This window comes from Perna viridis, chromosome 1, assembly GCF_037379345.1.
Source record: "Perna viridis isolate PV_CMFRI_1.1 ecotype Kerala chromosome 1, ASM3737934v1, whole genome shotgun sequence".
In the NCBI taxonomy this organism is placed as follows: domain Eukaryota; kingdom Metazoa; phylum Mollusca; class Bivalvia; order Mytilida; family Mytilidae; genus Perna; species Perna viridis.
The window spans coordinates 52,561,014-52,587,422 of NC_142445.1; the positions used below are offsets into that span (position 1 = coordinate 52,561,014).

A 26,409-nucleotide genomic window follows, 5' to 3' on the forward strand; every position below is an offset into this window, starting at 1 on the left:
AGTACTTCAAACAAGCTTTTGTATATTCAAACACATCTATGTGGCATCTTAGCTTTCTAATGACCCAAGGCAAATTGAATGGATACTTTAACGAATTCCAGGCCATTTAGGCGAAAGAATGGCACCTCATACCCACTAAAATTTCCGTGAAAACTCACAATTCGTACGTGGTAGATTAGCACTTTTTTAAATGATGTTGGATACATGTATGCCAATCATTCATCGTAGACTTTGCTTCTTTGAAACCTTTAAGGTATACAAATAATGAACGCAAACAAAATAATGTTGAATCTGAGATATTTTAAACCAAAAATAAACAATTTACGTGCTCAAATGCGTGATAATCTGTTTTAAAATTCTTAAATTTCCCTTTTTAAATATTTTGTCGTCTTCGGGACAATTAAAGCATATTTGCTAGGCAAGAAGAAGATTGATACAAAAAGATCTCCACAATAAGTGCCAGATAAATATTGTGTACAGTTCGTGTATGCTATACACGATCATTTTCTTTCCCATTGGGGCAGATTTTATTGGGTATGTGAATATGCAATAGCTTGTTTGAAGTAAGGGTACTTGTCCTGTACAGATGAAATGGAAGAAAATATAAAATTCCGAAAACTCTCCCTTTATGAAAAAATCATTATTATCACCTTGAAACTGAACAGAAATACCCGCTTGAAACGAGAAGACATATCGAATACATCGATATATAAAACACAAGTACCCAACATATCTTTTTTAGATCGATTTTATGCTAATAATTAACATTTTAGTTCGTGCTGAGGTATTCTTTTCATGGGTGTGGTGGCAATTTTTCACCAAATTGTACTTGGACAAGTTCAAATATGTACTGCTTGGGCTAATTTGGAAGCTAAGACACTACATTAATTTACTGTATCACACAAAAGCTTGTTTTCTAAAAAAACAACAACAGAAAATACCAAATAAGCCATTACATAAGCATACATACTCTAGGGGTTTTGACATTGAAAAATATGCAAATTTAAGCGATTTTTCGGTGGGGTAAGGGTACATCTTTTTTTATTTATCCCAAAAACCTTAAATTTTTATCGCAACTTTCTTTGTACCACTGTAAAGCTGAGACATTTGGCTAAATGATGATATCTGAATTTGTTTTTGTTTGTTTACACAATCATGTTGTCCCAGGAAGGCTTAGACGCTCAAAAAATTGAGTCAAAAAAAGCTTGGCTTTTTTATCTTTTGTGGTACAAATATAAGCTTTAACTGAAAAAGAATATTCTTGTGCGACAAATTAATTCGGTAAAGGGAGGTATAAAGGTACATAAAATCACCATAAAGTTGATGATTGGGTGGGGTTGCACGGTGGACCCTTCCAGCCCTTGGACTATTACATATTTACGTTACTTCACTTCTATCAATATCTATTTATTTGCCTTCCTTTTAATTGATTCACGCGTTGGCTTTGTCTTTTTAATCGCAGTTTAATGAGGGTGTATGTTAACATGTAAGTAGATATTTAAGTGGTAAGAGTAAAATAAAATCTTCATTCCATGCAAGATTACTTCCATAGTACTATTTTGGCCTCTTGTGAAATAATGACGCAAGCCAACATTATAAAGATGTTGATACTAAAATTAAATTATAATGAATGCTACGCAAGTTATTTAGTGTGCACCACGTGATTGAGGTTATTTCTTCATAGACAGAAAAAATATAACAGTCATTCCTTAAACAATGAAACTGTTTCTTTATACAATGACAATAAAACATGTATATTTAGGTGTCAAAAACATAGACAAACACACTTAAATAATCCGAAGTCAATAATATCTGTTTGGTGTGCTGAACATGTTCTTCTACAAGCACCAGTTATTCAAATGTATCGTTCATTTCGCAAATCAGTAACAACTCTAGCAGACCCTTTTTTTCGAATGAGAAAATGACATTTTTAGTCCTAATTTTACTGTTTTAGAAATTTTTTTTTATGTATTCGAATAATCTACTATTTAGTGACTATCTTCTTGGTATTTTTCTAAAGTTAATTGAACGCGATCGTCCACATTACTTGATTGGCCTATTTTGAATGCATTTATCAATATGGCAAAAGTCTGTCATAGATCTTGTTCTTTTTTACTGGACAGGACAACCAATAGGAAGTAAGAATGCTAAGCTTTCCGCGGTGGTACCCTGTAATTAGTATGTTATATGCTGCTCGTTTCGTTAAGCACTTTTTAGCTCATTTGCGTTGACTTGTTCATTGTCTGTGATTTTTAGTGTTCCTGGTTTTGTTATTTGTTTTTTTAAACAAGGAATTGTTCTAAACATGGTCGAAGTTATAGGTATTGTTTTGCTGAGATTAACTTCTTCCAGAATAATTTTTTGTGGAAATGTATTCGATATTTCAAGACTAAGATATTAATTAATATGATGTGTCCATCGTTATCGACGTTTTTTTATATTCCGTATTAAATAAAATCATGAAATGAAAATGTGAACCACTGGATGTTACACTAGAATGTTTTTTTGTTTTGTTTTTGGATTTTGTATGTTATTTTAACCATTGGAGTTTGGATATTTTATCAACCATGAAGATGTTGACATTAATCTAACTATGATCCCACTTTATTCCGCTGGAAAATTCTAAGACGTTCTTGAACATATAATCGAATATGAGTAAACAAGTCTGTCGTCTTCTGGTTTTTGTTTGACTCTTGTTGTATACTTGCAGTTTTAGAGGGAAAACAATAAAAGATGAATTTTTAGGTTTTTATTCGTTTGATTACATACATCCCTTTTATCACAACCTCATTATGTTAGATGATGAACGAAAAAGGGACAAAATTCTCATAATCTATAACTTATATAGATATTCTCCTGGGTTTTATATCAAGTTAATTATGGTGTCATATTGTTTACTCCAATGTGGTCGCGTTGACAATTGTATATATATATATATATAGAAAGCTTAAAATTAAACAAACTTGTCACTTTCCTTTATTGTGTTTCATAACATGTAGGCATACTAGTTTCGTGTTATATGCAAGAATGTAGAGTGGAATGGCAGATTCAGGATTACTACGATTATTATTTTTGACTGCTAACTTACTTTTTTGGGTACGTCTGAATTTTGATTCTTCTTTACTAAAATTTCTTAATAGCGTTAATTCTGCAACATTAAGTAATGTTTTTTTTAGTTCATATTATGATATATTTTATATTTAAATTCAGGTTTGTCAGATAGAGAATGCACATAAGGTATGTCATTCGTCATTATTTCAATATTAATGTTTGCCACTGGTATACACCTTATCTAAACGTCCTTATTTAGACATCTATTTTATTTTATGATTTAAGGAGGTTTCCAATTTCTGTTTTACTAGTTCAAAGTTTCCTATATTGGACATTTACTTCGTACTCATAGGCATATCGAGTACAAAATAGGAATATGGATAAATCAGAGGAACCACATTTGCATGATACCCTGTTTAGACAAATAAAAATGCCCACTGAAAATTGACAAATAAGACTCACCCTGAAACTTAGAGCATGAGCTAGATGAACCGTTAGTCAGGTTGATATGTGTGTGTTTTTTTTTTCTAGAAAAAAAGCACCAGGCTCAAACTAATAATATTAAGGTCATTTATTTCCTGCCTTGTTTATTACTAGTATTTATACAGCAGTTGCTTGATCTCTTGAACGATATCTTTAAAGAAAATATGTTTTATTTCAGTTAGTTGGTGGCGGATTACTTGGTTTTGTGGGATGGACACTGAGTACATTACCAAACACTTCAGGCTTTATGTCTGGAAGTTTTGTAAGTTGTTAGTATATTAATTTTACCCTGAAGTTTTTCGAAAGGGAAATTTTGTAACATTGTTGCTACATAATGCCAGTTTGATGGAGTCATTATGGCTTAAAAATATTTTCATGAACACGTTAATGTTATGTTTATAATAGTTCAATGGTCAACCTTAGGGGAGGAAAAACTAATATGTAAAAAAGTGTTCTTGTCATTATAATAAATGTCAAATTCAAAGACATCTATTACAAAACCAGATCTTCTACTACAGGCGATAAAAGAAATAGCTGTGGTATCAAATGAATCCTAAAAACAATATTTCCTTATAAACGATATACTGGGAAAATACCCATCAGTGGATTATTATTTTTTTTCAGTTGATATTGTATGCTGGGATAGCTATTGGTTTGTTGATTTCATTAGATGGTAAGTAATAAAAATGTGGACGTTGAAACCTTATGAAGTAAGATTTCGTCATCAATGCCGAAAATTTAACCCAAAATATAATAAATAATTACAAAGATGTTTTGTATAATGTTAACGTTACCCTATATATTCTAATCATTCTAAAAAGGCTTATCAATTTCTTGAATAGAACTTGAATATCGACAAAATTCTGAAAATGGGTTTAGGGGGGGGGTAAATATTCCGTTTAACTTTTTTTTATCATTTATGACAGTCAACAATTACATTGTAGCTGTATAATTTAATTTCGATACCTATTCGAATAGGTCTATTAGGATGCTTAGGTGGAATGTTTGGAAGTATGCTGCTTCTGAAAATTGTAAGTTATTTCACATTATGATTTTGCATTGTAACAGTTCTCTTCGTCGAATTCAATTTTGTTCATAGATAATAATACATGATTTTTTTTACCTACACGTTTCATAGCTTATACCAAAGAGGTTAGCCATAATATGCATTACAATACTTCGAAATAAAGTGTGTTTTATCACTTTATCATCTGCATGTTGTATGATAAGTTTTGTTTTCATTGGATTTTTGTATACTAGTATACAGTTAACTGTGTGGATATTTTAAAGGTTAGATACTGAAAACAGAAATTCGCTTAGATTTAACATTTTTATGATCTAAAGTTAACATTACATTTTAGTATCTAGGACTGTCGGTGATGTTTGGTGTAGTGGAGATTGCCGTCATAATGGCAGTTTATGTGGAAAAAGAAGAGGTTAGACAATTTGTTTTCAAATAATTTGTTCTATAAAGCCGTTTATTGAAATGTAGTATTTATATTTTATGATAGATTAATGTCAAAGGTATAATTACTAACAAAAATATGTATCTAAATTTGATGCTCTTTAGGTTCACACACCCGTATAGTTCATTGATATTGATAGAACCGTTCGTACATAAGTACACATGTAGTTGATTGATAGGCCATTTTTAATTGTTCCCTGTCGCCTGATATATATTTTAAATGAGTTTACTTCCGGTTTAGATTGTTTCCGGTTTAGATTGTATTTGATGTTTAATTAAAAGAGTGTCATTTACAGATTCCTTCAATACTGAATTCTACTTGGCATCAGATAAATGATGAAGCCAGATACACCATACAGAAAAGTGTAAGTCGACTCATCATTGAGAGTGACGTTAAGTAATGATAAGTTTATCTTCTTTTAAAAGTAGTAGTCTTTGTAATAATCATGCAAATTCTGTAATATGTGATAGATAAAAAAAAGTTGTTATTTTCATTTTTATTTTTGTTATTAAGTTGCTTTATAGGTCTATACAATGAAATGTGCAATTATTCATTCTAATCTGTCTGCTCTTAGGAGATAATCCACATTGAAAATCTTACAGTTTCTACTCTATCTTATGTCAGTTGCAGAGGTATTTCCCCTAATTTTAAATTCTACAGTACCTCCAATATAATTAACTCCTAAGGACAAGGGTTATCTGATAAGCCACATCTTAATTTCTGTATACTATAACATTTTAAACACAATATCAAAAATTGTAGGCTTTTTAACCATGAATCTCATTTTGCATGATTCTTATTTGGAGTGCTACTTAAATATTTCGGTATAGAAATTTGATAAGAAAGATAATATAATACTAATAGTCTTATTTTTTTTAAAGCCATTTTGATTATTTCTATCACCAAAAGTTATGTAGGTACATGTTTCGAGCTCTTATTTCTTGTGGCATAAAATGACTTGGTTGAAAAATAAATAAATGAAGTATACTTCATCCATTTTGATATGTCTCATAATGTATCAATGTTGCAAATTTTGTCACCTGTTCTGTGCATTTATGTAAATATTGATATTAACCCTAAAGTGATGATTTTATAGCTAAAATGTTGTGGAATAGATAGTTATACTGTATATGGCTCAGATTATGCAGAGTTTCCTGACAGCTGTTTTAAAGTATCTAAGATTTTTGGCACTGTCGTGGTGAAACAGGAATCAACACTATATACTGTGAGTCAAAGACAGTTAGGTCTTAATTAAAATTTTATGAAAACACTGAGAATTTTTGTTTCAACGTAGGTCTTCTAAACAATTTAACATGTCGTGGTTTTTCACAATGCCTTCCGAAAGCGGATGTGAAGTCTGAACTTTATTTGTAATTATACCCCGCTCTAAAGGATAGAGGGTAAAATGTTTTACCCTTGTCCGTGTTTCCGTAACACTTTTTCCACTGCGGCTTGAAATTTTAACACATTCTTCCTGTAGGAATGCCATATGGTGGGATACATTTTCAGAAAAATTCGACAACAACTTCCTGTTCACCGAGGACTTCGTTTATGCTCCTGAAATCGTGATTGAAAGCGGGGATATCACAAGTCAGCAATTGCTCACAAATTTCTTGTTTTTTTAAGATATTCCTCGAGAAGCATACTTCATAATTTTCCGAAAGGGGAGGGGGATTATTACGAAACTTTTTCAATTCTTTTCAAATAATCTATTCAAAATTTCAGTTAAAATGAAATATTTTTACAAGAATGATTTTAGAACCGAATTAGGTAGGTCCGGATAGCAAGATATTAACAGAACACTTGTAAAAAATGATTTAAGTCAATCAGACCCCGGGTCGTGGGGTATCGTAAAAATCACAACAGTTACTTTTGTTAATTGAATGGTGCATCGTTTTGAACCCACACCCTTTATATTGATATTCAAACCACCTGGGTTAACGCGATATCGTTAACACGGTACATATCGCTAACACGGTTGTAATTCGTGAAATCTAGACGCTGACATTTTAAGGGAATGTTGTAAAATGGTTGTTAAAGATATTAAAGGTGTTGATTTGTCATAACCTTCCTCTCCCCTTGCACACTCGATGAAAATATACGGAAAAATATGTCTCTTTTGGGTGTACCTAGTTTGACACGTCGTTTTTCGTAAGTTACTGAATCGATCCGATTGCTACATGTACGGTCAAATAAGCATTCCTATGCGAGTTCAAAGGCGTATTAATTATCCTGAAAAGTGGTGAATAAATAGAAGAAACTTACCATTTTCTGACAACATGTTCGGGTTTGTTTTGTTTTTGTTCAACCGTGTTAGCGATATGTACCGTGTTAACGATATCGCATTAACCCGGGTGCAAAATGAAAGGAGATTTTTAGGGTTAGGCAAAATTCGGACTTTTACAAACTTTCATTCTTTGTTGGAGTAAGCCGTGAATGAAGTCTGTCTCATAGGAGTGTAAGAAACGAAAATTCGAAAACGTTGCTACTGTACATGTTATATATCTTGTCATGTGTAGTTATTGAGTTAATAAATTTGAGAGGTAAAGACGATTATTTTGTGCTTTACATATGTATCTGCTCGACCAACAACATATTTATCATGTATGGTGGAAAGTGTCTGTGCAGTGTCAGGTTCTTTGAATCTGCATTCATTGACTCTTATTAACCATCATTCGTTTTGACATTAAATATGGGTCTTACTGCTTTCGCCTACTCAGAAAGGGTGTCGATTTCCCCCTTTCGATTGATCCATTTTATTGCATAGTTATTAGATACTATTTGGTTGCGATTCGGTCCGTAAGCTATTAAGTTACGAAATAATTTTCCAAATTTGTCTAAGGAACACATTCTTGAAATGTCATGGGATTACATTTCTGGCAAAATTCAAAATTTTAACATTATATGTGAAATATGTTTTCTTTAAGTCAAGGTATTGACACACATCTGTATATTTTAGACTTCGTGCTTATCGGCTATGCAAACATGGTTGAAGGAAAATATGGCAATTTGGATAGCCGTTCTAATATCAATAGCTATTATACAGGTAATTGTCATAATAATTCTCTCAAAAAGATTATGGAGTATTTGAAAATTTGTATTTTAATCTATATAAGAAATAAAATGGTTCATGTATTTTATCATCCAATACCTGTTACCACTTGAGTTCACTTTTTGATATATTTTTACAATTATTAAAAATCTATAATTCTGTTATTTGTATCAAATTTTAAGGTTCTTTTTATTCGTACTTTGTTGCTTCATTGCTTAATTTATTGTGAAAAAAAATCTGTTCGCCGAGTAATGTATCAAAAACAGCAAATAAAAAAATGCCGATGAAAAAATCTCCTCGTGGTTTGAATGTTTGTATGTTTGTTTGCTTTGTTATTTTTTTGTCGAAATTTAAATTATGCCAATGCAGTCCTAGAGCCTATACAAAGCGCTACTTACTTTCCCATGTAGATTATCAGTGGAATGCTATCCTGTCAAGTACACACCCGGTTACACGATATTGCAATGATACACCCAGTCCATACGGAGAAGGAAAAAGAGAAAGAGATAAAAGAAGAAGTAGACGAGCAACAGGAAATGAATGACTTTGAATCAGTTAAAGGTGATAGAAACATGGATGGGGCTAGCTGCAATTCAACTTCTACTTTTGAGAATGAAAGTCATGATAGATCTAATGTTGGCGTTATTGTTACGGCTAATTCGAACAACGCCAATGACACTAAAAGCGATGAGAAAAGTTTGAATGATAAACAATTCGAGTACAAATCAGAACCAAGGCTGAACGACGCCGTCTTGGATGAAACTCTGTTTGTGAATGAACACTACTTTGGTGACGATGAGAAAAACAAGACTGAAAATGAAGTCAATGTGAAAAACGAATATGGCGATCACAAGGAAATTTTAGACAATGGTGACAATGAAAATGTCAATAACATTGGAGAAAACGGTGATTTAAGCATAAAGAACAATATTTTAGACAATGGTGACAATGAAAATGTCAATAACATTGGAGAAAACGGTGATTTAAGCATAAAGAACAATATTTTAGACAATGGTGACAATGAAAATGTCAATAACATTGGAGGAAACGGTGATTTAAGCATAAAGAGCAATATTTTAGACAACGGCGACAATGAAAATGTTGAAAATATTGGAGGAAACGGTGATGTAATCGTTGAGAACAATATTTTAGACAACGGCGACAATGAAAATGTCAAAAACATTGGAGGAAACGGTGATGTAAGCATTAAGAACAATAAAACTGAAGAGGAAAGAAGTAACACATATGACAATAAAGATCAAGAAAACAATGCTCCTGACCAAGAAAACAATACCTTTGTTAATGATGATGGTGTTGATGATACTGTATGCAATAGCCCAGTGCATCATGGTTGTGATGGAAACATGGACAAAAACAAGTAATCAGGAAGCCTTCATTGTATTGAATGACCAAACAACATAAGGCAATTAAGCTTATAATTACAAGTACTATAAAAATCTTATATTTACATCATTAGTGTGTCTTTTGGAAGTCTAATAATTGTTAGTCATGAATGTGATACTGACCAAATGACATAGCTATTGAAATATGTCTTGCATGTAATTAGGCAAGGCGTAATCAACGTGCAATAATAGGTGTTCGGATTACTTAGTGTGCACTTTTTAAGTGTTATAAACAGTTATTGCTTCAAAGGTGCCTTATATATGAAAGATTAAGGTACATTTTTATCATACTAGAGGTACAAACCATTTATTGCTTTATTGTGCTACATTATAGTACCATGATCATATATGATTAGTTATTAATTGACATCATTTTGATAGTTATTGAATACTGATCATTGGCTGTTGAATGTAATTTGTGGTATTTTTGCTTGACTATTCTTAATATGTAAAACTTATTTTTCTCTTATACTTTATTGTCACCCGCGACGCGTCGAGGGGACATGGAAATGCAGGGCGTCCGTCCGTCCGCGTTTTCCGCACTTTTTTTGGTTATGCTTCTACCAAATAAGCTTGTTTTTGGTATGTGGCCTTATTATGAAGAGTTACAGATTAAGCTCGACTTTGGTTACGGTTGAATGATTTTTACGGAAGTTACGGCCCTTGGACTTAGAAAATTTCAGTGAATTTTCAGTTTTCCTCTCTCCTTTTTTGTAATGATTTCACCAATTGATTTTAAATGCTGTATGTAGTCTTACTATGAGAAGTTACAGATTAAGTTTGACTTTGGTTAGGGTTGAATGATTTTTACGAAAGTTAAGGCCTTTGGACTTTTGAATTTTAAGTTTTCCTCACTTTTTTTGCAGGGGACATTGGAACGCTGTTCTTTTTATTCAATATTGAACAGGTTAAACTGTAGAGGTTCAATTTTTAGCAATTCAAATTTTGATTTTACTTTAATTGAATGATCTTGATTTATTGCTAATTTAATGTCTGTGACTTGTCAATTTTAGTTTTTATTTATAATTTAAAGATGCATACGTATGTTGGTAATGACTTTTAAGGATGGTGATTGTAGTGTGGACTATTTAACTGAAATTGTGATATACTCACTAAAAATAAACCTCTTCGAATTTACTTATTTTCGATGTTCCTGGCATCTTGATTATTTTCGTATTGACATCCAGTTAGAGCATTATTAATAGATATCCATGCCCATCTATATAATTAAAATAGCCCGTTTGATTTCTATTTGTTTTCCACACAAAAAGTGAATAATACACCCTGTCTAATTCCAATTTGACTGATATCAATGCATGCAGAGTTATATACGTTAATGTGATTATGTCCCATGGTGGGTTTACGAATCCACTCGACCTCTGTATATATGTTTTACCCTCCCCTTTATTTTTTATATCTATTTGTTACATACTAACGAAATTGTCATGCTTCCCAGATGATATCATATCTGACAAAGATCAAAGTACTCGTGTACTGAATCAATTTATATCTATCGTTTGAATTTTTAAGCCTCAAAATAATCATCAAATTACAAAAATTGGGGATAAAAGAAAAGTATGGGGATAAAATTCAAATTTATCTTAACATAAGATTATTGTTGTAAATGGTAAATATTGAACTTTTTTTTTAATTCACTATTCTGATTACGAAGGACATTACCAAAAAAAAAACACACCAAATTCATGATGCGCCGTAGCAGTGCGCCAGTTTGCGTAATATCCAGGTTCGATGTCAGTTTACATGGAACACCTAGATGATTGAACCTAAAACTATCCGACATACTACGTAGTTGAACTACAAACTACTTGTTAGCCTTTCTTAGTTTTTCAATTTTCCAGTCGAAATTCAATTTATCGACCTCCAGGTCGAAACTGTCTGTCAAATCACTCAAACTTAAGCCACAATCATTGAAATAAATCATGTCCTTATATACATGCCCTTCTTAACTAGCTTCATTCCTCAGTTTATAAGATTTATAGCTCAAGTGCAAAAAGTTATCGCATAGACACCTATGTCCTTTAAAGTGCTTAGTTTCTTAGACACCCAAGTTCCACAGACATTAACATAAACGCCAACGTATAAGAATATAATTTCAACAATTATGTCTTGTGCAGACAACACTAACCATGCACTTCTATTAAGGCTCCGAAACGCCCGCAGATCTACTATCTTTACACGTGCCCAACACAGCCCGATAGAATGATTATTACAGTAACCAATATCACCTGACCACAGACTGACACCAATCCCGAGAAATGCATTATCGAAATTGTTATGTCATCGTCTAAGCAAAGTTTCAATTTTATTTGTCATCTCCGGGCCTCCTATGTCACAAGGCGGTAACCGTCACAGAATACACGACACAGTGAGCGATACATTGGGATGGTTTCGGGGGGTGGGGGGGGGGTCATATGCTACCCTTTTGTAAGACATTTGGCAAAAAAAAAATAGTGGCAAATAAATATAAGTTTTTTGATCGGGTCCACTGCCCCCTTTTTGTTTATATTTGGATCCGCAAGGGCCTGCATGAAATATCTGAAGACAGCTTCAGCATTTTTCATTTCTAAGATCGATGACTATTTATAGCCTCGCGGGTTGTCGTTTCTAGCTAAACATCAAATGGTTTATTTTGCATCTAAAAATTAATAGACAACTTGAATATATCGACAGTGGGTGACTGGTTGCATATAAATAAACAGGTACTGGTTAGAGGTTAGAGGTCAACTATATTTAATTGGATCATTGTTAATACAAGTGTACAATCCTAATCAATCATCATATTTAGTTTCCAGTAAAAGTTATTTATTGGGTTCATTTATTGGTGTAAATAACATAAAATTAAATTTAGTATATTATACAGTGGACCTAACTATCTGCATCTGGACCTAAATGGGGTATAACAATGGGACTCTTTTCCTGCGGTAGTGCGAGATAATCGCAGACGCTATCAGGCTTTACAAATCTAAAGGCTCTGGCGACTGCTATATCAATTCTGATCTTCGATATAAATTGATAAAAACGGTCATTATCATCTGCACCAATTGAGGAAATATGTTTTTATTTTAGATTGCCTATGTGCAAACGAATGACAGGAAGTTATTGATATGCACTTTTATTTGTAATTTTATGACAATATATTTATAGTGCATTTTCTTAGTCATCTGTTACTGGCCGTGTTCATGTACATAAACTGTTCACTTGTTTACAATGTTTTCATCAAAGCTTTCAAAAGCTAGCTACCAGCCATTGTGTATGGCGCTGGACTAATTTTTGAATAAGTTAGTTGTAGTACCCCAAGCCTACACAAAGTTTCCATATTTTTCTGTCATAAGATGTGCATATAGTGACTTGTTTTCATATTTACAATAAATAATACTGATGGCACACACGAACACACCTCTGAAAATGAGACCTGTCAATACAACTGATACTAGAACCAATGAATAGTAATATAGCAGTGGATTACAATAGTTGATGTTCGTCTGTTCCCATATATTTACCTCTAATATAATGCCGAATACCCATATAGATCCTGCAATGATAAATAATATGTTTCTATTATATGAATATATTAAACACATATTTATTCGTCAATAGCAAACTGTAAAGTAAGAGCCCATGCATTTTATTGTCCTTAGCCACAGAGGAAATATTGATGGTCAACGTCCGTCTGTCTGTTACTGCTTCTTTCTGGACACTAATTACCTACGGAGAGCAGTCATATTTAGCTGAAAATTTGTTGGATAATGATCATCACCCTATGTTCTTGCACGTCAAACACGCGTGTAACTTTTTTTTACATTTGAATCCCGTAAAACTATGTTAGTTATTGTATATAAAAATATGACATTTGTATGATGCCAATACGACAGTCATCCACCAAATACCAAGTAACGAACAAATAATATTCTACAGGACACCATAAAACAAAGGAAGTGAAACTACTAATGAAATATATACCTGTTATTGTCCAAAACAGTATCATCACTCCACAAATTTTACTGAAAGTCTGTAATGGCGAACAGCCTTCATCTGCATTATATTTTGTCTTTGTGCACAATTTTATTGTTTCAAAAAGACATCTAACACACATAGCACTACCATGGATTATTAGAAACAAAGGGAGAACTGGTTGGCAAGGACATGACCCCATTTGTAAAATTCCTGAAAATGATAAATCATCGTCTATTAGATCGAATCAAAGATCAGAAAAAAAAGACCCTGTTGACGCAACTACTCCAATTGTATCAGGTCAACGCATTTATCAGTAAACATTACATCGTTATCTATCTACAGTACTTTTTATCGTAATGCAACATTGCGGTTTTAACCATAAGAATTGTTTACTTAAATATTTTGTTTTTTTCTGAAAAAGCTGCCGATTGTGACATTATCGGGCGCGTAGCTGAGGCCAAATTGAAGTGTAGGTAAAATTACGGCAGGGGGTCTGGGGCCGCTTAAGGAGCAGGTCGGGGGGGGGGCGAAGCCCCGCCGAAGCTCCGCGGAGATAGTGTTTTAGAGCACCATTTATGCCTCTCCTGGATGTATTTTATCTCAAAAAAAAAAATTAGCCTCACTTTTCTTGGTCAGTAATTAATCTGATTATAAACGTTCATTATGCATGCAAGGCCATTTTTTTTCCTTTTAGAATTACTTAAAAAACTAAATATTTGCTTAACCAATGATACTATTGGATATATATATGTCAGTTTACATGGACTAATTTTATACTTCGGGTCAGTTTTACTAGCATTTATTGTCAATACTAATTCAACATGGTTTCTCTTAAACATTCAGATCAGTGTAAAGTTACCATTCAAAAAAACTAAAACTATTTTAACTCTTTCCTTTCATTTCTCATTCCTAATTATCAGATAAATGTGATGATAATGTATGCTTGTGTATTAAATATGCAATTAGTATATGCCGAACATCGTTACATTTTTGCAAGTTGAAAGCTTAAATGTGCCATATGGTATACTGTAATAGTATTTGTGATTAAAAAGAAAGTGAAGTCACTGTTTTATACTTGTCAAAGATAAACATACCCACTGTAACTGACATGACAGAAAATGTATAACTAATTAGGAACAGCAAACCACCAATGACTGCAAAAAAATAACTATTATTAAATGAAGTAACATTAATTTGTCACTACACAATCAACAAAGAAGTAATTAAAAGCATTTTTAAGGATATTGTGAAAAAGATATCACAACAAAAAACATTGTTAAGTCTTCCTATACAGCCAGCCTGTCCTATACTCGCACAGATCAAACTTTACGGACGTTTCATTCTACATGTATATCGTAACTTCTCTATTAATTGTGGTAATATCTCGTCTGTTCCTGCGTAACAGTGTAAGATAGGCTTTTTAAAGAAATTGAGATGAATGACCGCACAAATACGGAAGCCCGTTAGTACCATGTGAAGCTCTTTTTTTATCTTGTTATAACTTTGCTAACTTGATATATCAACTTTGCTTACTTGATATATCAACTTAGCTAACTTGATATATCAACTTACTAACTTGCTATATCAACTTAGCTAAGGTATATAGGGTCAAAGATTTGTTTAAATTTAGTAGAACAGCTTGATTATTTAGTTAAAATGTCTTTGATTGATATGAAAACTGACGAACAGTGTCAATTTATTTTAATTCATGTTGAAATGCTTTAAATTTTGATTTAGTTTAACTGCCTTTGATAAGAAACATGATGTAGAAAGTAAATTTCAAGTTGGTAAAACTGAATTTGTTGGAAAAAATATGGAGAGGCAAAGTTAATTGTGATTAACTTTGTCTTCAATGAGAAAATTAATTGTAGAATTGTTTTCAGTCAGGGGCGTAGCTAGGCCTGTTTTATTTGTACGCAAAATTACGGCGAGGGGTCTTGGGGGGAGGGTCGCTCAAGGCCCCCAATGAGTCATTGCATAAAACCTTTATTTTATCTTTAAAACGTGTGTTTTTATTTTTGTTACTTTTTCCGAAAGTACGCAACTGCGTATTTGCGTATAGGCAGCTACGCCCCTGTCAGTGAGGTATGCACTTCATTGTAAAGCTGCCTTTCGAAGAGTTTTTTTGTAATCATGTAAACTTGCTTTGAAGAACAAAGTTCATTTCAACAAAGTTTTAAGTATCTTATATCCTGATTAAAAAAATGACAAGTCATATATTTTTACCAGGGACCTTCTAAACTTCCACAGCATAGCATGCGTATTATGTGAAATCTGAAATCTAATGAGATTGAGGGATCTGACGCCGGACAATTGTCATTGGCTATGTGGTTGTATGGGACATTTAGTGCAAAAAATTAACAGTCCAACAAACATAGGTGGGTGAAGTTTCCTTGATTGTAGCGTCAAGAAGGTATATCAGGTGAGCTCTTCTTATTATGTGGCATTCATTGTCATCTGTGGTTGTCAGCGACTTTCATCTGTTAACAATTTGCCAAAAATATTCTCCTCTGAAACTAGCAAGCAGATATGGTATTGGTATGATTGATCCGTAGGGTGTCCTACGCACAAGTTGTGTTTTAATTTTTTATCTGTCAAAAAACATGGTCACCATGGGTAAAAAAAGAAATGGGGGTTCATACTACAGTTTTTTGCTATATTTAAAAAATTATAAGAGAAATAGAGGAAATCTGCAGTAAGCAACCTTCTTGGCTGGAAGTTGTACGATTGCCCTTTATTGGCGTTATTGCCCCTTAATTCTCAAATTTGACAATTTTTGCTGTATTTGCCTTAAACCTTGAAAACCGTATGAGCTAGAGAAAAAGTCAGCATTACAAAAGCGATTAGCTCATCAAAATCTGCTATAATGATTTCAGGGCTAAATTGTCTGACGACGCGTTTAAGAGGTATTTCCCTTTAATTGATTATTCAGTTGATTTTTGCTGAATTTCTAAAAAAAAATCTCAGAAACTGCTGAACAGAATTAAATGAAACTTTCTATGATTGGTCCTCTGAATATTCACCACAAAAGTTGTGTTTCAATATTTGATGCAGCAAAAAAAACCATGGTTTTTGCTGTTTCTAAAAATAAAATAGGGGATCACACTGCAGTTTTATGCTTATATTTCAAAAAGTACAGCAGATTATTAAAATCTTTGCAACCTATCATCTTCAGCTTGAAGAGCACTACAAGAACCTTGGGTTGTTGTCAGAAGACCCCTTATAAGGGTTTTGGCCCTTTTAAGGCCAAAAATAGCATTTTTTTTCATGTTTTTGCCCTGTAGAATGAAAACCATTGCAGATAGAGAGAAGCTGTTGCTTGCTTAAATGTTCAGTTCAATGAGCTCTACAAAAATGTCCATAAGGTCAAAGTCGTGAGATGTCCCTTTTTAGGGGTTATGGCTCTCTAAAGCCCAAATTTGTGTTTTTGCCATGTAGAATGACAACTATTGCAGATAGAGAGAAGCAGTTGTTTGCTTGAATGTTCAGATCAATTGGCTCTACAAAAATATCCATTGGATCAAAAGTATCAGATTAACCCTTATGGCCCTTTAAAGGCGAAAAATCATATTTTGCCCACTAGAATGAAAACTATTGCAGATAGAGAGAAGCTGTTGCTTGCTTAAGTGGTCAAATCAATAAGCTCTACAAAAGTGCCATTGAGTCAGGGTCATCAGAGGAACCCTTTTAAGAGTTATGGCCCTTTCAAGGTAAAAAATTGTTTGATGACACCTTGTAGGTTCTAAGGACCTTTAAATGTAATTTATGCATTTTTTTTTTCATGTTTTTGCCCCCCCCCCCCCGAAAAAAAAGCAAAGCTTTTGCTTGCTTAAAGGTTCAGAACATTGAACAACTAAAATTTTCATTATTGTTATACAACCCTTTATGGTGGCTGAGTATCATTTGAGTACCAGATGAGCGATTCAGGCTCCCATGAGCCTCTAGTCTAAGATACGTTTGATAGATCTTCGCTAGCTTTTAAGGTTGCGTCTTTCTTATGTAAATTTAAATGGGCAATTGTAGAAATTTGTTTACTTTCATCACTTTGCCTGGAAACTGTTGCTAAAAGCCAGAAGTTTTATTTTAACTACTATTGTTGAAAGTGAAAGTAGCTGTACCAGATTCCGGAAGTACTCAGGCACTCTTTTATTGTAATACATTAATTCATATGTCATGTGTATCGATTTTTGTCTTTTAACTTTGTGGCGTACTGGGCTTTTATTATATCACTATACCAAAGCCAGGCGCTGGCAAGTCTTAATTCCGTATTTGGAAAAAAACGGAAAGCTGTGATTGGGTTCCGGCCAGTCTTTTCCTTCGTTTGTCATCATAAAGCTATGGAAAGCTTTATCTTTTGGCACACTAAAAAATACAGTCCTTACCAAATATCTTTTCTAATACTAGTATAAGAATTACTCTGTTTTAAAAATGCTCTGCGGTATACGTTTAAATGCTTGGTTCAAAAGCGTCATTGTGTCTTTACTAACGAATAGGTGCTCGACATTATGCACACACATTGACAAGTCTGGCAAAATTAAAAACATCCACGAAATTTCTCAAAAATTAAAAGCAATGTGCAATGATACATAATACATCATGTATTTTCTCTGTTTTTTTTTGTTTTTGCTCATGAAACAATTCAAAATCTGCAGTTTTTCTGTTGACTAACATAAGACGACGACTTGCATGCGATAGAAACATGCCAAACTGTAAAAAAAATCAGTAGCTTTATGACGACAAACAAAGGAAAAAACTGACAAACCGAAGCTTCCATTTTTCCCCGAAGCCTGGATACTAAAAGCTCGCATGTTAAGTTTTTTTTCCGTAAGCAGCCATCAATAGCGTAAAACTATATAAATGCTATAGTTAGATACATATTTTCGCATAGGCGATACAAACAAATCGACTTCGGCGACAAAAAATACACAAAAGTCATGTGGAAAATCTCATTTTTGCCGGATTCGCAGATCAGGATGTTGGATGTTGTAAAGTTTCAAAATGTTCGAAACTTTTCTTATTTTCATTTTTTTGTACTTTTTTCACCTTTTAAAGGTGTAACATGCAATAAACATATCTTACCTTCTGTTTATATCTTAAAAAGAAAAAATATGTAAACGCAGATAATAAACATTGTAGTCTTTTTTTTTTATTTCTTGCGGGGAATTTGTAGTTGATTTGTGTTTCGTATTTTTTCATTCCCCCCCCATTTTTTTCTACACTCGATAACAAAGCTGTACACCAGGCCTTTCAATCATTGTATTTAATATCATGTCAACTATAAATCAATATACAGTTGATGTCGAATATCCATATACAGTTCAACTGCATCATCTGTAGTTTGAGGGAATCCTTTATTTAATTCTTCCATTTATATCATAAAAAGTTCATAAAAATCTTCTTCACATGGTAATTGTCCCCGAAATGTGCATTCTTCTCTACAGGCTTCGATGTAAACAGGTTGGACGTGGTTCAAATATCTTATGGTACCATACAAGTGAGGAAGTCCATACGTGACACTTGGTTTACCATTAGGACAGTTCTGATTTTTAGTTGGTCTGATATTATGCGAGTTCCATTCAATAACTATGCGGTCAATATCTTTCTGAAACAAGATTACAATGTGATAACAATATAATTACTGTCTATTTTCAAAATGTACACATGCCGTTTACATATAACTGTAGGTTTTAATGATTTTTTTCTGATTTTGAGTTATATAAAGATCAGATTAATAAAAAAACGCACCTCAATGCTTTAGCAGGTTTACACAATAAAATTAGTCTTTAAAGTTATTTAAAGGTGAAAGAGGGGGTTTCTAATGCTTTTAGGCTATTTGAACTGAATGTTGAGTTTTGATACCGTCCAATTGTGTGAAATCATTTCAATTGTACTGCGTGAAAATGGTGCTCAGTAACTGTTGCGTTGTATCGAGGTATCCAGGAACGGAATGTCAATATCAAACATTGTTGGTAACCACAACGCATGCTTAAGCTTTTTAAAGATATGCAAATCCAAACATGACGAGGAACTATCATGCGCACATGTCTGTTGAGTAGATGAAATGGATTTGATGTACGAAATAACTTTAAGAACTCTTGACAATAGCTTAGTATAGGGTGAAGGCCGTGTAATAACAGTAAATTTATAGTTACCTGAACCAAACGAAGAAAACAGAACTGCATCAGATTTTTGTCGATATGGTTCCCACTAAACTGCCCATTATCGAGAAAGGCTTGAAAGAACATCTATCCAGAACTGTGAGCATTGCCTTCGGAAAAAACTCCATAGCATTTCAATACGCTGATTTCCCGTACTTTTACCATATATAAAACTCCCTTCGCGATTGGTTAGAAATTCTTGCATTTGTGCAATATGTCCGTTTTCAGTCCCCATATCTCCTCTTACAAGATGTGGACAACCACCTCTTTCGCTTACTGATTCAATGAAGTACCCTGCAACTACTTTGGGGTCACTCTGGTTTGATTTGCACATAGCCATATTATGTTTCTGGAAAACCCGTCAATACATCCATTTATGCAGATACCAAATTTCTTAAGCTTATCGTATGAGTCTACATGCCACAAACAGTCTGGACCAGATGCAAAGTACTTCCGTCTACGGAGGCGACGTTTTAATCGAAACTTGATGCCCTTTGTGTCCAAAATTTGCATTAAAATACTCACAGCCTCCCTTGAAACACATATTCCATTGAGAATAAATCTTAAATGCATTGCGCGATATCCTAGTTGACTACCACCATCTAGTTGTTCTTGGATAAAATCAGCTACTTCGAGAATATCATTTCGAAATGTGCGTCTGCATAAGCCCTCTTTTCTGAATATTCTGTTCAGTGTTGTCATACTTAGAGTAATATGATGATGTTGTGCTAAAAACTCTAATATTTCTGAATATCTAAATCCAAGGTCAAAATAAAAGCGGCATATCCTTTCCCGGGCCATTTTTAATGCAATTGTTTTGGGATGTGGCCGTTTAAATCGTTTATATACATGTACTAAGTTGATATAGCAAGTTAGCTAAGTTGATATAACAAGTTAGTAAGTTGATATAACAAGTTAGTAAGTTGATATAACAAGTTAGCTAAGTTGATATAACAAGTTAGTTAAATTGTTATAACAAGATAAAAAAAAAGAGCTTCACATGGTACTAACGGGTTTCCGTACACAAACGTTTGGTATCATAGTAAACACCACAGTTGGACAGTTCTGACGTTTCAGTTCATTGAATTGTTACAGCCATTGATATTACAGCGAGTGAAATAATTAAAGTCAGGAGATAGAGTTGTTCGGTCTCCTGTGATTGAATACCCAATACCTAATGAATTTTCGTAGGTGGTTATCTGGAATGTTGTCGAAGAGAATTACAGTGAACTTAAAAAAATAATAAGAATTAAAATAATTTAGTCCGTAAATTTAATATGATATGCTAAATTTGAAAAAGTTGACTTTTGCTGAGAAAGTAAATTATCAATAAAAAGTTTCTTGCAAAAATGGGTGTCGCTCAAACAAAAAGTTAAAAACACGTATTGATCGAACATAAGAAATCAACCATGCTTATAACAAAAAACATTTTGATAAGCGAATCATACCTGATTTATTTAACAGGTTTTCAACCCTAGTGATATAATGGAGTAAATCTTCTTCCTCTAGGAAAGCTTCTGAGGTAACGTTACACAACCAGAAACAACATTTCTTCTTATTACCTAAAACATACATATTTTTAATATGATATTTTGGGTTTTATTTTAGGACAAAAGGATATTTTTTTCCGACGCAGTCGGTATAGTTTCGCTTTTTACTCTTTGACCTTAATGTCATGCGCCATGTTTTTTTTCGACGTAGTTGGTATAGTTTCGCTTTTTACCCTTTGACCTTAAGGACGCTCTTCTGTGGAAACGCAAGACAACTGATCGCAATTCTGTTTCTGGATTGGCCAAATACTGATAACTTAGTGGCTTCGAAAAAAACTGTATCGAAAATTGAAATTGCGTGCCATGTGTTATTTTCTTGAATGGAATATAGAAACTTGTGAGCAAAAAGAACAAAATATTTTCTGCGTCGGCTATCTTTTTTTAAAGATAGTACTTGTTTTTTATTTTTATTATTTTTAGGAGATGTGTTTGGAGTGTTTGTTTGTTTGTTTGTTGTTTCTTGTGTCAATATGTTAAGTGTTAAATATGGAAGGATGGGGGAATGGAGGAACCTGAAATCTATAACTAAACGGTTGTTACTATGAGACAGTCGAACCACGTTTCTTTGTTTTTAGATTTGTAAATTATATGATCATTATTTCTTTTGTTTGGTATGTACATTTTTCACAATACATATTTCAATGCATGTAATAGTTCTGCTCATGTTTTTTTTTCTATTTTTTATATAAAGAAAATTAAAAAAAATTAATTCCCTTTCATTTCATCAAGACTATAGCCTTGTAGTAGATAATCAAATTTTTCGTTCTATGGATTGAGATTAATGAAAATGTTGATGATGGCAGCATTGTTCATGACAACATTACATTTTCTTCTAGTTTTGTAAAAGAATTTTATTGATTGAACCAAGACATTTCGTGAGATATGAAAATTCTTCAAATAACAATGATTAAGCGCCAACAATTATGACGTTTGTCATCCTTTATTATAACGGAAAAACTGAGATGAACAAGACATCACAAGTAATATAATCAATTCATCATTATACGCTCGCCAACACTATTTCTTCCGGAGCAGATGGATTTTGAAGCTTACTACTCGGGAAAAGATTTAACATATGTCTTAAACATATTTATGCCCAGTGTTGAATTTTGTGATTTTTGTATGTGTATATTCAATTAAGTTTCTCAACCTGCAACCTATAATTATAATGGTTAACAAAATAACATCATCGCATTATATCGAAATTTGCTATATATATACGATTAATATTTTTGTTTTTAGTTATGTTTTCCAAACGTAGTGAGGGAACATATTGCCTTCTTTCTGGTACACATTCTCAAAAACGGCCCAACGGATTGGAACCAAACTTGGCACAAAAATAGAACATTATACGCAGATGTGCAATCGGTATCTGAACGAGGTCGACATTTAAAATTTGCTGCCGCGCGTAAAGACGAAAACAAAAATAATAAAATATAAGAAAAATATCGTATAGACTAGACATTTATTTTTAAAATAGGTTACCAGAAGTGCTTTCGGTGGGCCATATTGCAAAATGAAAAAGACCGCCATTCCAAAATGGCCACTGGTCGAAAATTAAAAAAAAAATAAAATTTAAAAAAAAATCATAGAGCCGTAAAACCTGATCTGGGAACTTCTTTGAAAATGGGAATGTTTGTGGGAACATCTGTGTTTTGTCCTACAAAATTAATGCTAGTTGTCTTTGGTGTTGTTCAAAAGCTGGAGGCACGCTTCATTAAGGAAAGAGAAAGAACAAGTTTAATGACCTATTGTACCGTGTATATATTTAGGGCCTACGATGACAAACCGCTGTCTAGCCACATTAGCTCAGAAATCTATTCTACAAACACTAGGAGTTGACATCGATATTAATGTTATATTAATCAAAAAGTTTGAGGCAAATATTTAAAACTGGATTCAGAGGCTTGAAGGGAAATTTAATTGCATTTGAATTCAATGCAAATATGAGGGTGAAATAGATTTTGCATTAAATACAATCCATCATTTGAATACAAATACTGTACCCACTGGGATAACAGTCAGTTTGTACATACAATTATTCATTAAAATAAATCCCATACCACGCTGAATATAATCAAGTGATTCATTAAAATGATTGGCTAATATATTGCATTTCATAAATGTTAACGCATGCAAGCCTCTGGCTGCTGTAAGGTATGTACAGTAACAATGTAAAGAACAGTATTATGTAACTTATCGGTTACCACACTAAAAAGCAAAAGCTAGATGTAAAAAGTAAATGGGGTAAAGCAAAAGGCAGAACAATCGGATAACCTACAGAAACAGAAATAAAAACACAGAAGTCTGAAGGTGTGTGTATCAAAACTTGAATAATAAACCAGGTACTGCGGCAAGGAAGCGCATTCTGCTTAGAATTGCATGTGTAACACATTTCGTATTGCTAACGTCACATGTATTGCTAAGTGCCCGACCCCGTTTCTCTAGAAACACGCGTCATATTGCCAATGGCATATGCTGTGTGGAAGAATAAAAGCGACCTCTTACTGTCTCTGTTTCTCTAGAATTGAAAAAAAAAACAGAACGGATATAGTAAAAACAACAAATGCATCAGCGTATAACCTTATTTCGAAATAATATCACCAAAAGGTCACTGTTTCTCTAGAAACACGCGTCGTATTGCCTATGGCATATGCAGTGTTATACGGGTCTGAAAAGGAGGGAAAACATGACAAATGGCATCAATCTGTCCATTGAAAGATTAACATGAACACAGATGCATAGTAGCGACCGTAAAACTTTTTAAGTCACATATACTATAAAATGTCTTGCCCTTTGATTAGTTGAGAAACAAACAGTCCTTGCTATAAGCAAAGAAAACTATATGCATGGAAAATGATAGCAATAAACATCAATCGTGCATCATGCAGATTTCTTCAGTTGTTTTTAAAGGTGTGTAAAGACAACAGAGTATGTGGTGACCTTAACTTCAAGTTCTTATCTATAGGGAACGCCCATGATTGTTTACTGACAATATATCTACATTTTTCGTTGCATAAAGTAAAAGGTAAAAGTCTGACCAGATTTTAAACCAAGACTTTATTAAGTGAGTCTCTAAAATGCATGAGTAGATTATGACAACTTTCCATGAAAAAACTATATAGCACTTACAATGAGCTCTTTTGAATTGTGTTGGATTACAAAAAAAGTGCATAGGTTGTATAATATAAATATGTACAACAAAATGTGTAAAAAAAAACATATAGTGCATCTATTGTCAGATATTTTGACATGTACCCATTACGTGTAAGAACACGTTTGGGAGGCAACTTTCTTATTTGCCTCCCAAACGTTTTTTAGAAATCTCTTTGTGAATTTGTGGTCTGCGTGTCCAAAATGTTGCTTCCTGAAGATATGCTGATAATAACTTTATGTATAATGTAATTTCTTTACTCGTGCTATATCTGTGAATTTGATAAATGCGAAGTTTGTCATCCACGAATCGGAGATTGTACTCTTGGCACATGCAACAAGGTGTGGCTTTTCGTACCTTTTACAATAAGATAAACAATTTATTTGAATGGTAAGGAAGTAAATGTTAACAACACCTTCCAATAAATTTGTTAATAATGAACTTCACTTTTCACCCAATCGAAAAATTACACAATGCCCGCCCCCCCCCCTCCCAAAGGGAAGGGAAAACAAAACAATGGATACAAATCATCTGATAATCTGAATATGAATACATCTTTAAATTGCGTGATATATAAGATTTGCACACTATGTCACTGATAGCAACCACTATGCACACAAGTATGTATGTATATTTTACACGATTCGTACACTTAACTTAGTTAACACGATAAAAATCACTGATGCACATGTTTTAAAATGGAATGACTTGCATGCAACAGTATTTTGTCCACTTCAAACTTTTACCAAATGACAGATAAAACTTCTTGTATTGCTGCTTTACATTTTATTGAAGAAAGAATATTGGCAATTTCTCACTGGTAAACTATATGTATACACATGAATTGAAGCATTACCAAACTAAATCAATCTGTTATTCATCTCAGTTTGGAGTAACTCTGAGAAATCTTTTCGGAAATACATAAAATTACATTGTATCTTATTTGGAAATTATTTCTTGTGCAATTGATTTCGTTAACCATATTTTTAGTCAATACTCACCATTTTCTGTATTATTCTGTGGTCTCGGTATTAGCTCCTCGTTCGCCATCTCGTCACTTGCTATATTTCCATTTATCTCCGTACCTACACTGAATGTGACAATCCAGAAAATTGATGTTTATACAGCTATATCATTAACGTTATGATTCTTCATAGATTTATTCTAATAAATATAAATAAGAATCAGATAACAAAAACCAAAACAGGTAGTACAAGAAAATATTAATTCGCTGATAGTACCTGTGTCATGTAATGACAGGTGCCTTGGGATAATATCGGTGTTGTCATTGTGGGGAGACTGTCAACAGATAGACAAATATATAGCATCCGTTCTCTGTCGCGAATCAATATATCATTATGTCATAAACTTTCAATTAGTTTTATATCTTTAATGAATTACTTATTAATTGGTACCTTTACATCCTCATATGTGATACAAATAAATGCAGTTATAACGACCCTTACGTAATTAGAATACGTGAATTAGAACGTCTTTTCACATGCATGGTTATCTAATATTCGTTATGACCGGTCACTTCCCCTTGGACAAAGCTTTTGTAAATAAAAAGGTGCATATGCTAAATTGCAAACGTATACTATCTTTTTCAAAAGAAACACAATTCAGTTGCATATTGTCATACTTAATTTGTACAACATGGCTATTTCAAAAGGAATTAAATTAGTAGAAACAAAATAAAATGTAAAAGGGGGAGTACCTATGTCAAGAAAACAAACAAATAAAGCAAACAACATATACTGCAAATGAACAAAATATTTTTTCAATGGATCAGATGCCGCGGTAGGGTTGTTCTCTTTTTATGAGATGTATCCACCGTTTTGGGTAGTTCGTGCATGCATGGCAAGTGGCGATCTACACATACCAACAGACGCTCGTTACCTCTCTGCTTACTACGGCAGTCCTAATATCTCCTACGTCAATCAAACACGCTTTCGTACAAGGGCAAAAGAGCCATATTACCGCTGTTTCGGAGATTGTGCTACAGCCATGCCTTTCGGAATTCTCGGACAAATTCAAAATAGATGTCATTTGACAATCGTAAATTCTTTTTGTTTTCAACATTGGTAGTGTAACAGTTAGTTTGGAACGTCAGACAG

General features: G+C 33.2%; 2 protein-coding genes across 3 annotated transcripts; one reads left to right on the forward strand and one right to left on the reverse strand.

The window, feature by feature from the left end:
• Positions 1 to 3,216: 3,216 nt before the first annotated feature.
• On the forward strand, positions 3,217 to 10,592 carry LOC148629315 (uncharacterized). The gene is made up of 9 exons (XM_088548166.1): positions 3,217 to 3,237; positions 3,713 to 3,796; positions 4,159 to 4,207; positions 4,513 to 4,565; positions 4,896 to 4,970; positions 5,296 to 5,364; positions 6,097 to 6,225; positions 7,960 to 8,046; positions 8,463 to 10,592. The coding sequence occupies exons 2-9, from the start codon at positions 3,782 to 3,784 to the stop codon at positions 9,432 to 9,434; spliced, it is 1,449 nt and encodes a 482-aa protein (XP_088404292.1). The 5' UTR covers positions 3,217 to 3,237; positions 3,713 to 3,781; the 3' UTR covers positions 9,435 to 10,592.
• A 1,980-nt stretch (positions 10,593 to 12,572) lies between these two features.
• On the reverse strand, positions 12,573 to 26,232 carry LOC148629316 (uncharacterized). Of its 2 annotated transcripts, none has more exons than XM_088548179.1 (6): positions 26,175 to 26,232; positions 25,294 to 25,382; positions 21,037 to 21,150; positions 14,525 to 14,584; positions 13,437 to 13,640; positions 12,573 to 13,008 (listed from the first exon to the last, which is right to left on the reverse strand). In XM_088548179.1, exons 2-6 carry the CDS (start codon positions 25,340 to 25,342, stop codon positions 12,776 to 12,778), a joined length of 660 nt encoding a protein of 219 aa, XP_088404305.1. In that variant the 5' UTR covers positions 25,343 to 25,382; positions 26,175 to 26,232; the 3' UTR covers positions 12,573 to 12,775. The 2 variants fall into 2 exon arrangements, with proteins under 2 accessions (XP_088404305.1, XP_088404313.1); XM_088548187.1 differs by lacking the exon at positions 26,175 to 26,232 and adding an exon at positions 23,647 to 23,659 and having other exon boundaries at positions 25,294 to 25,570.
• Positions 26,233 to 26,409: the final 177 nt, after the last annotated feature.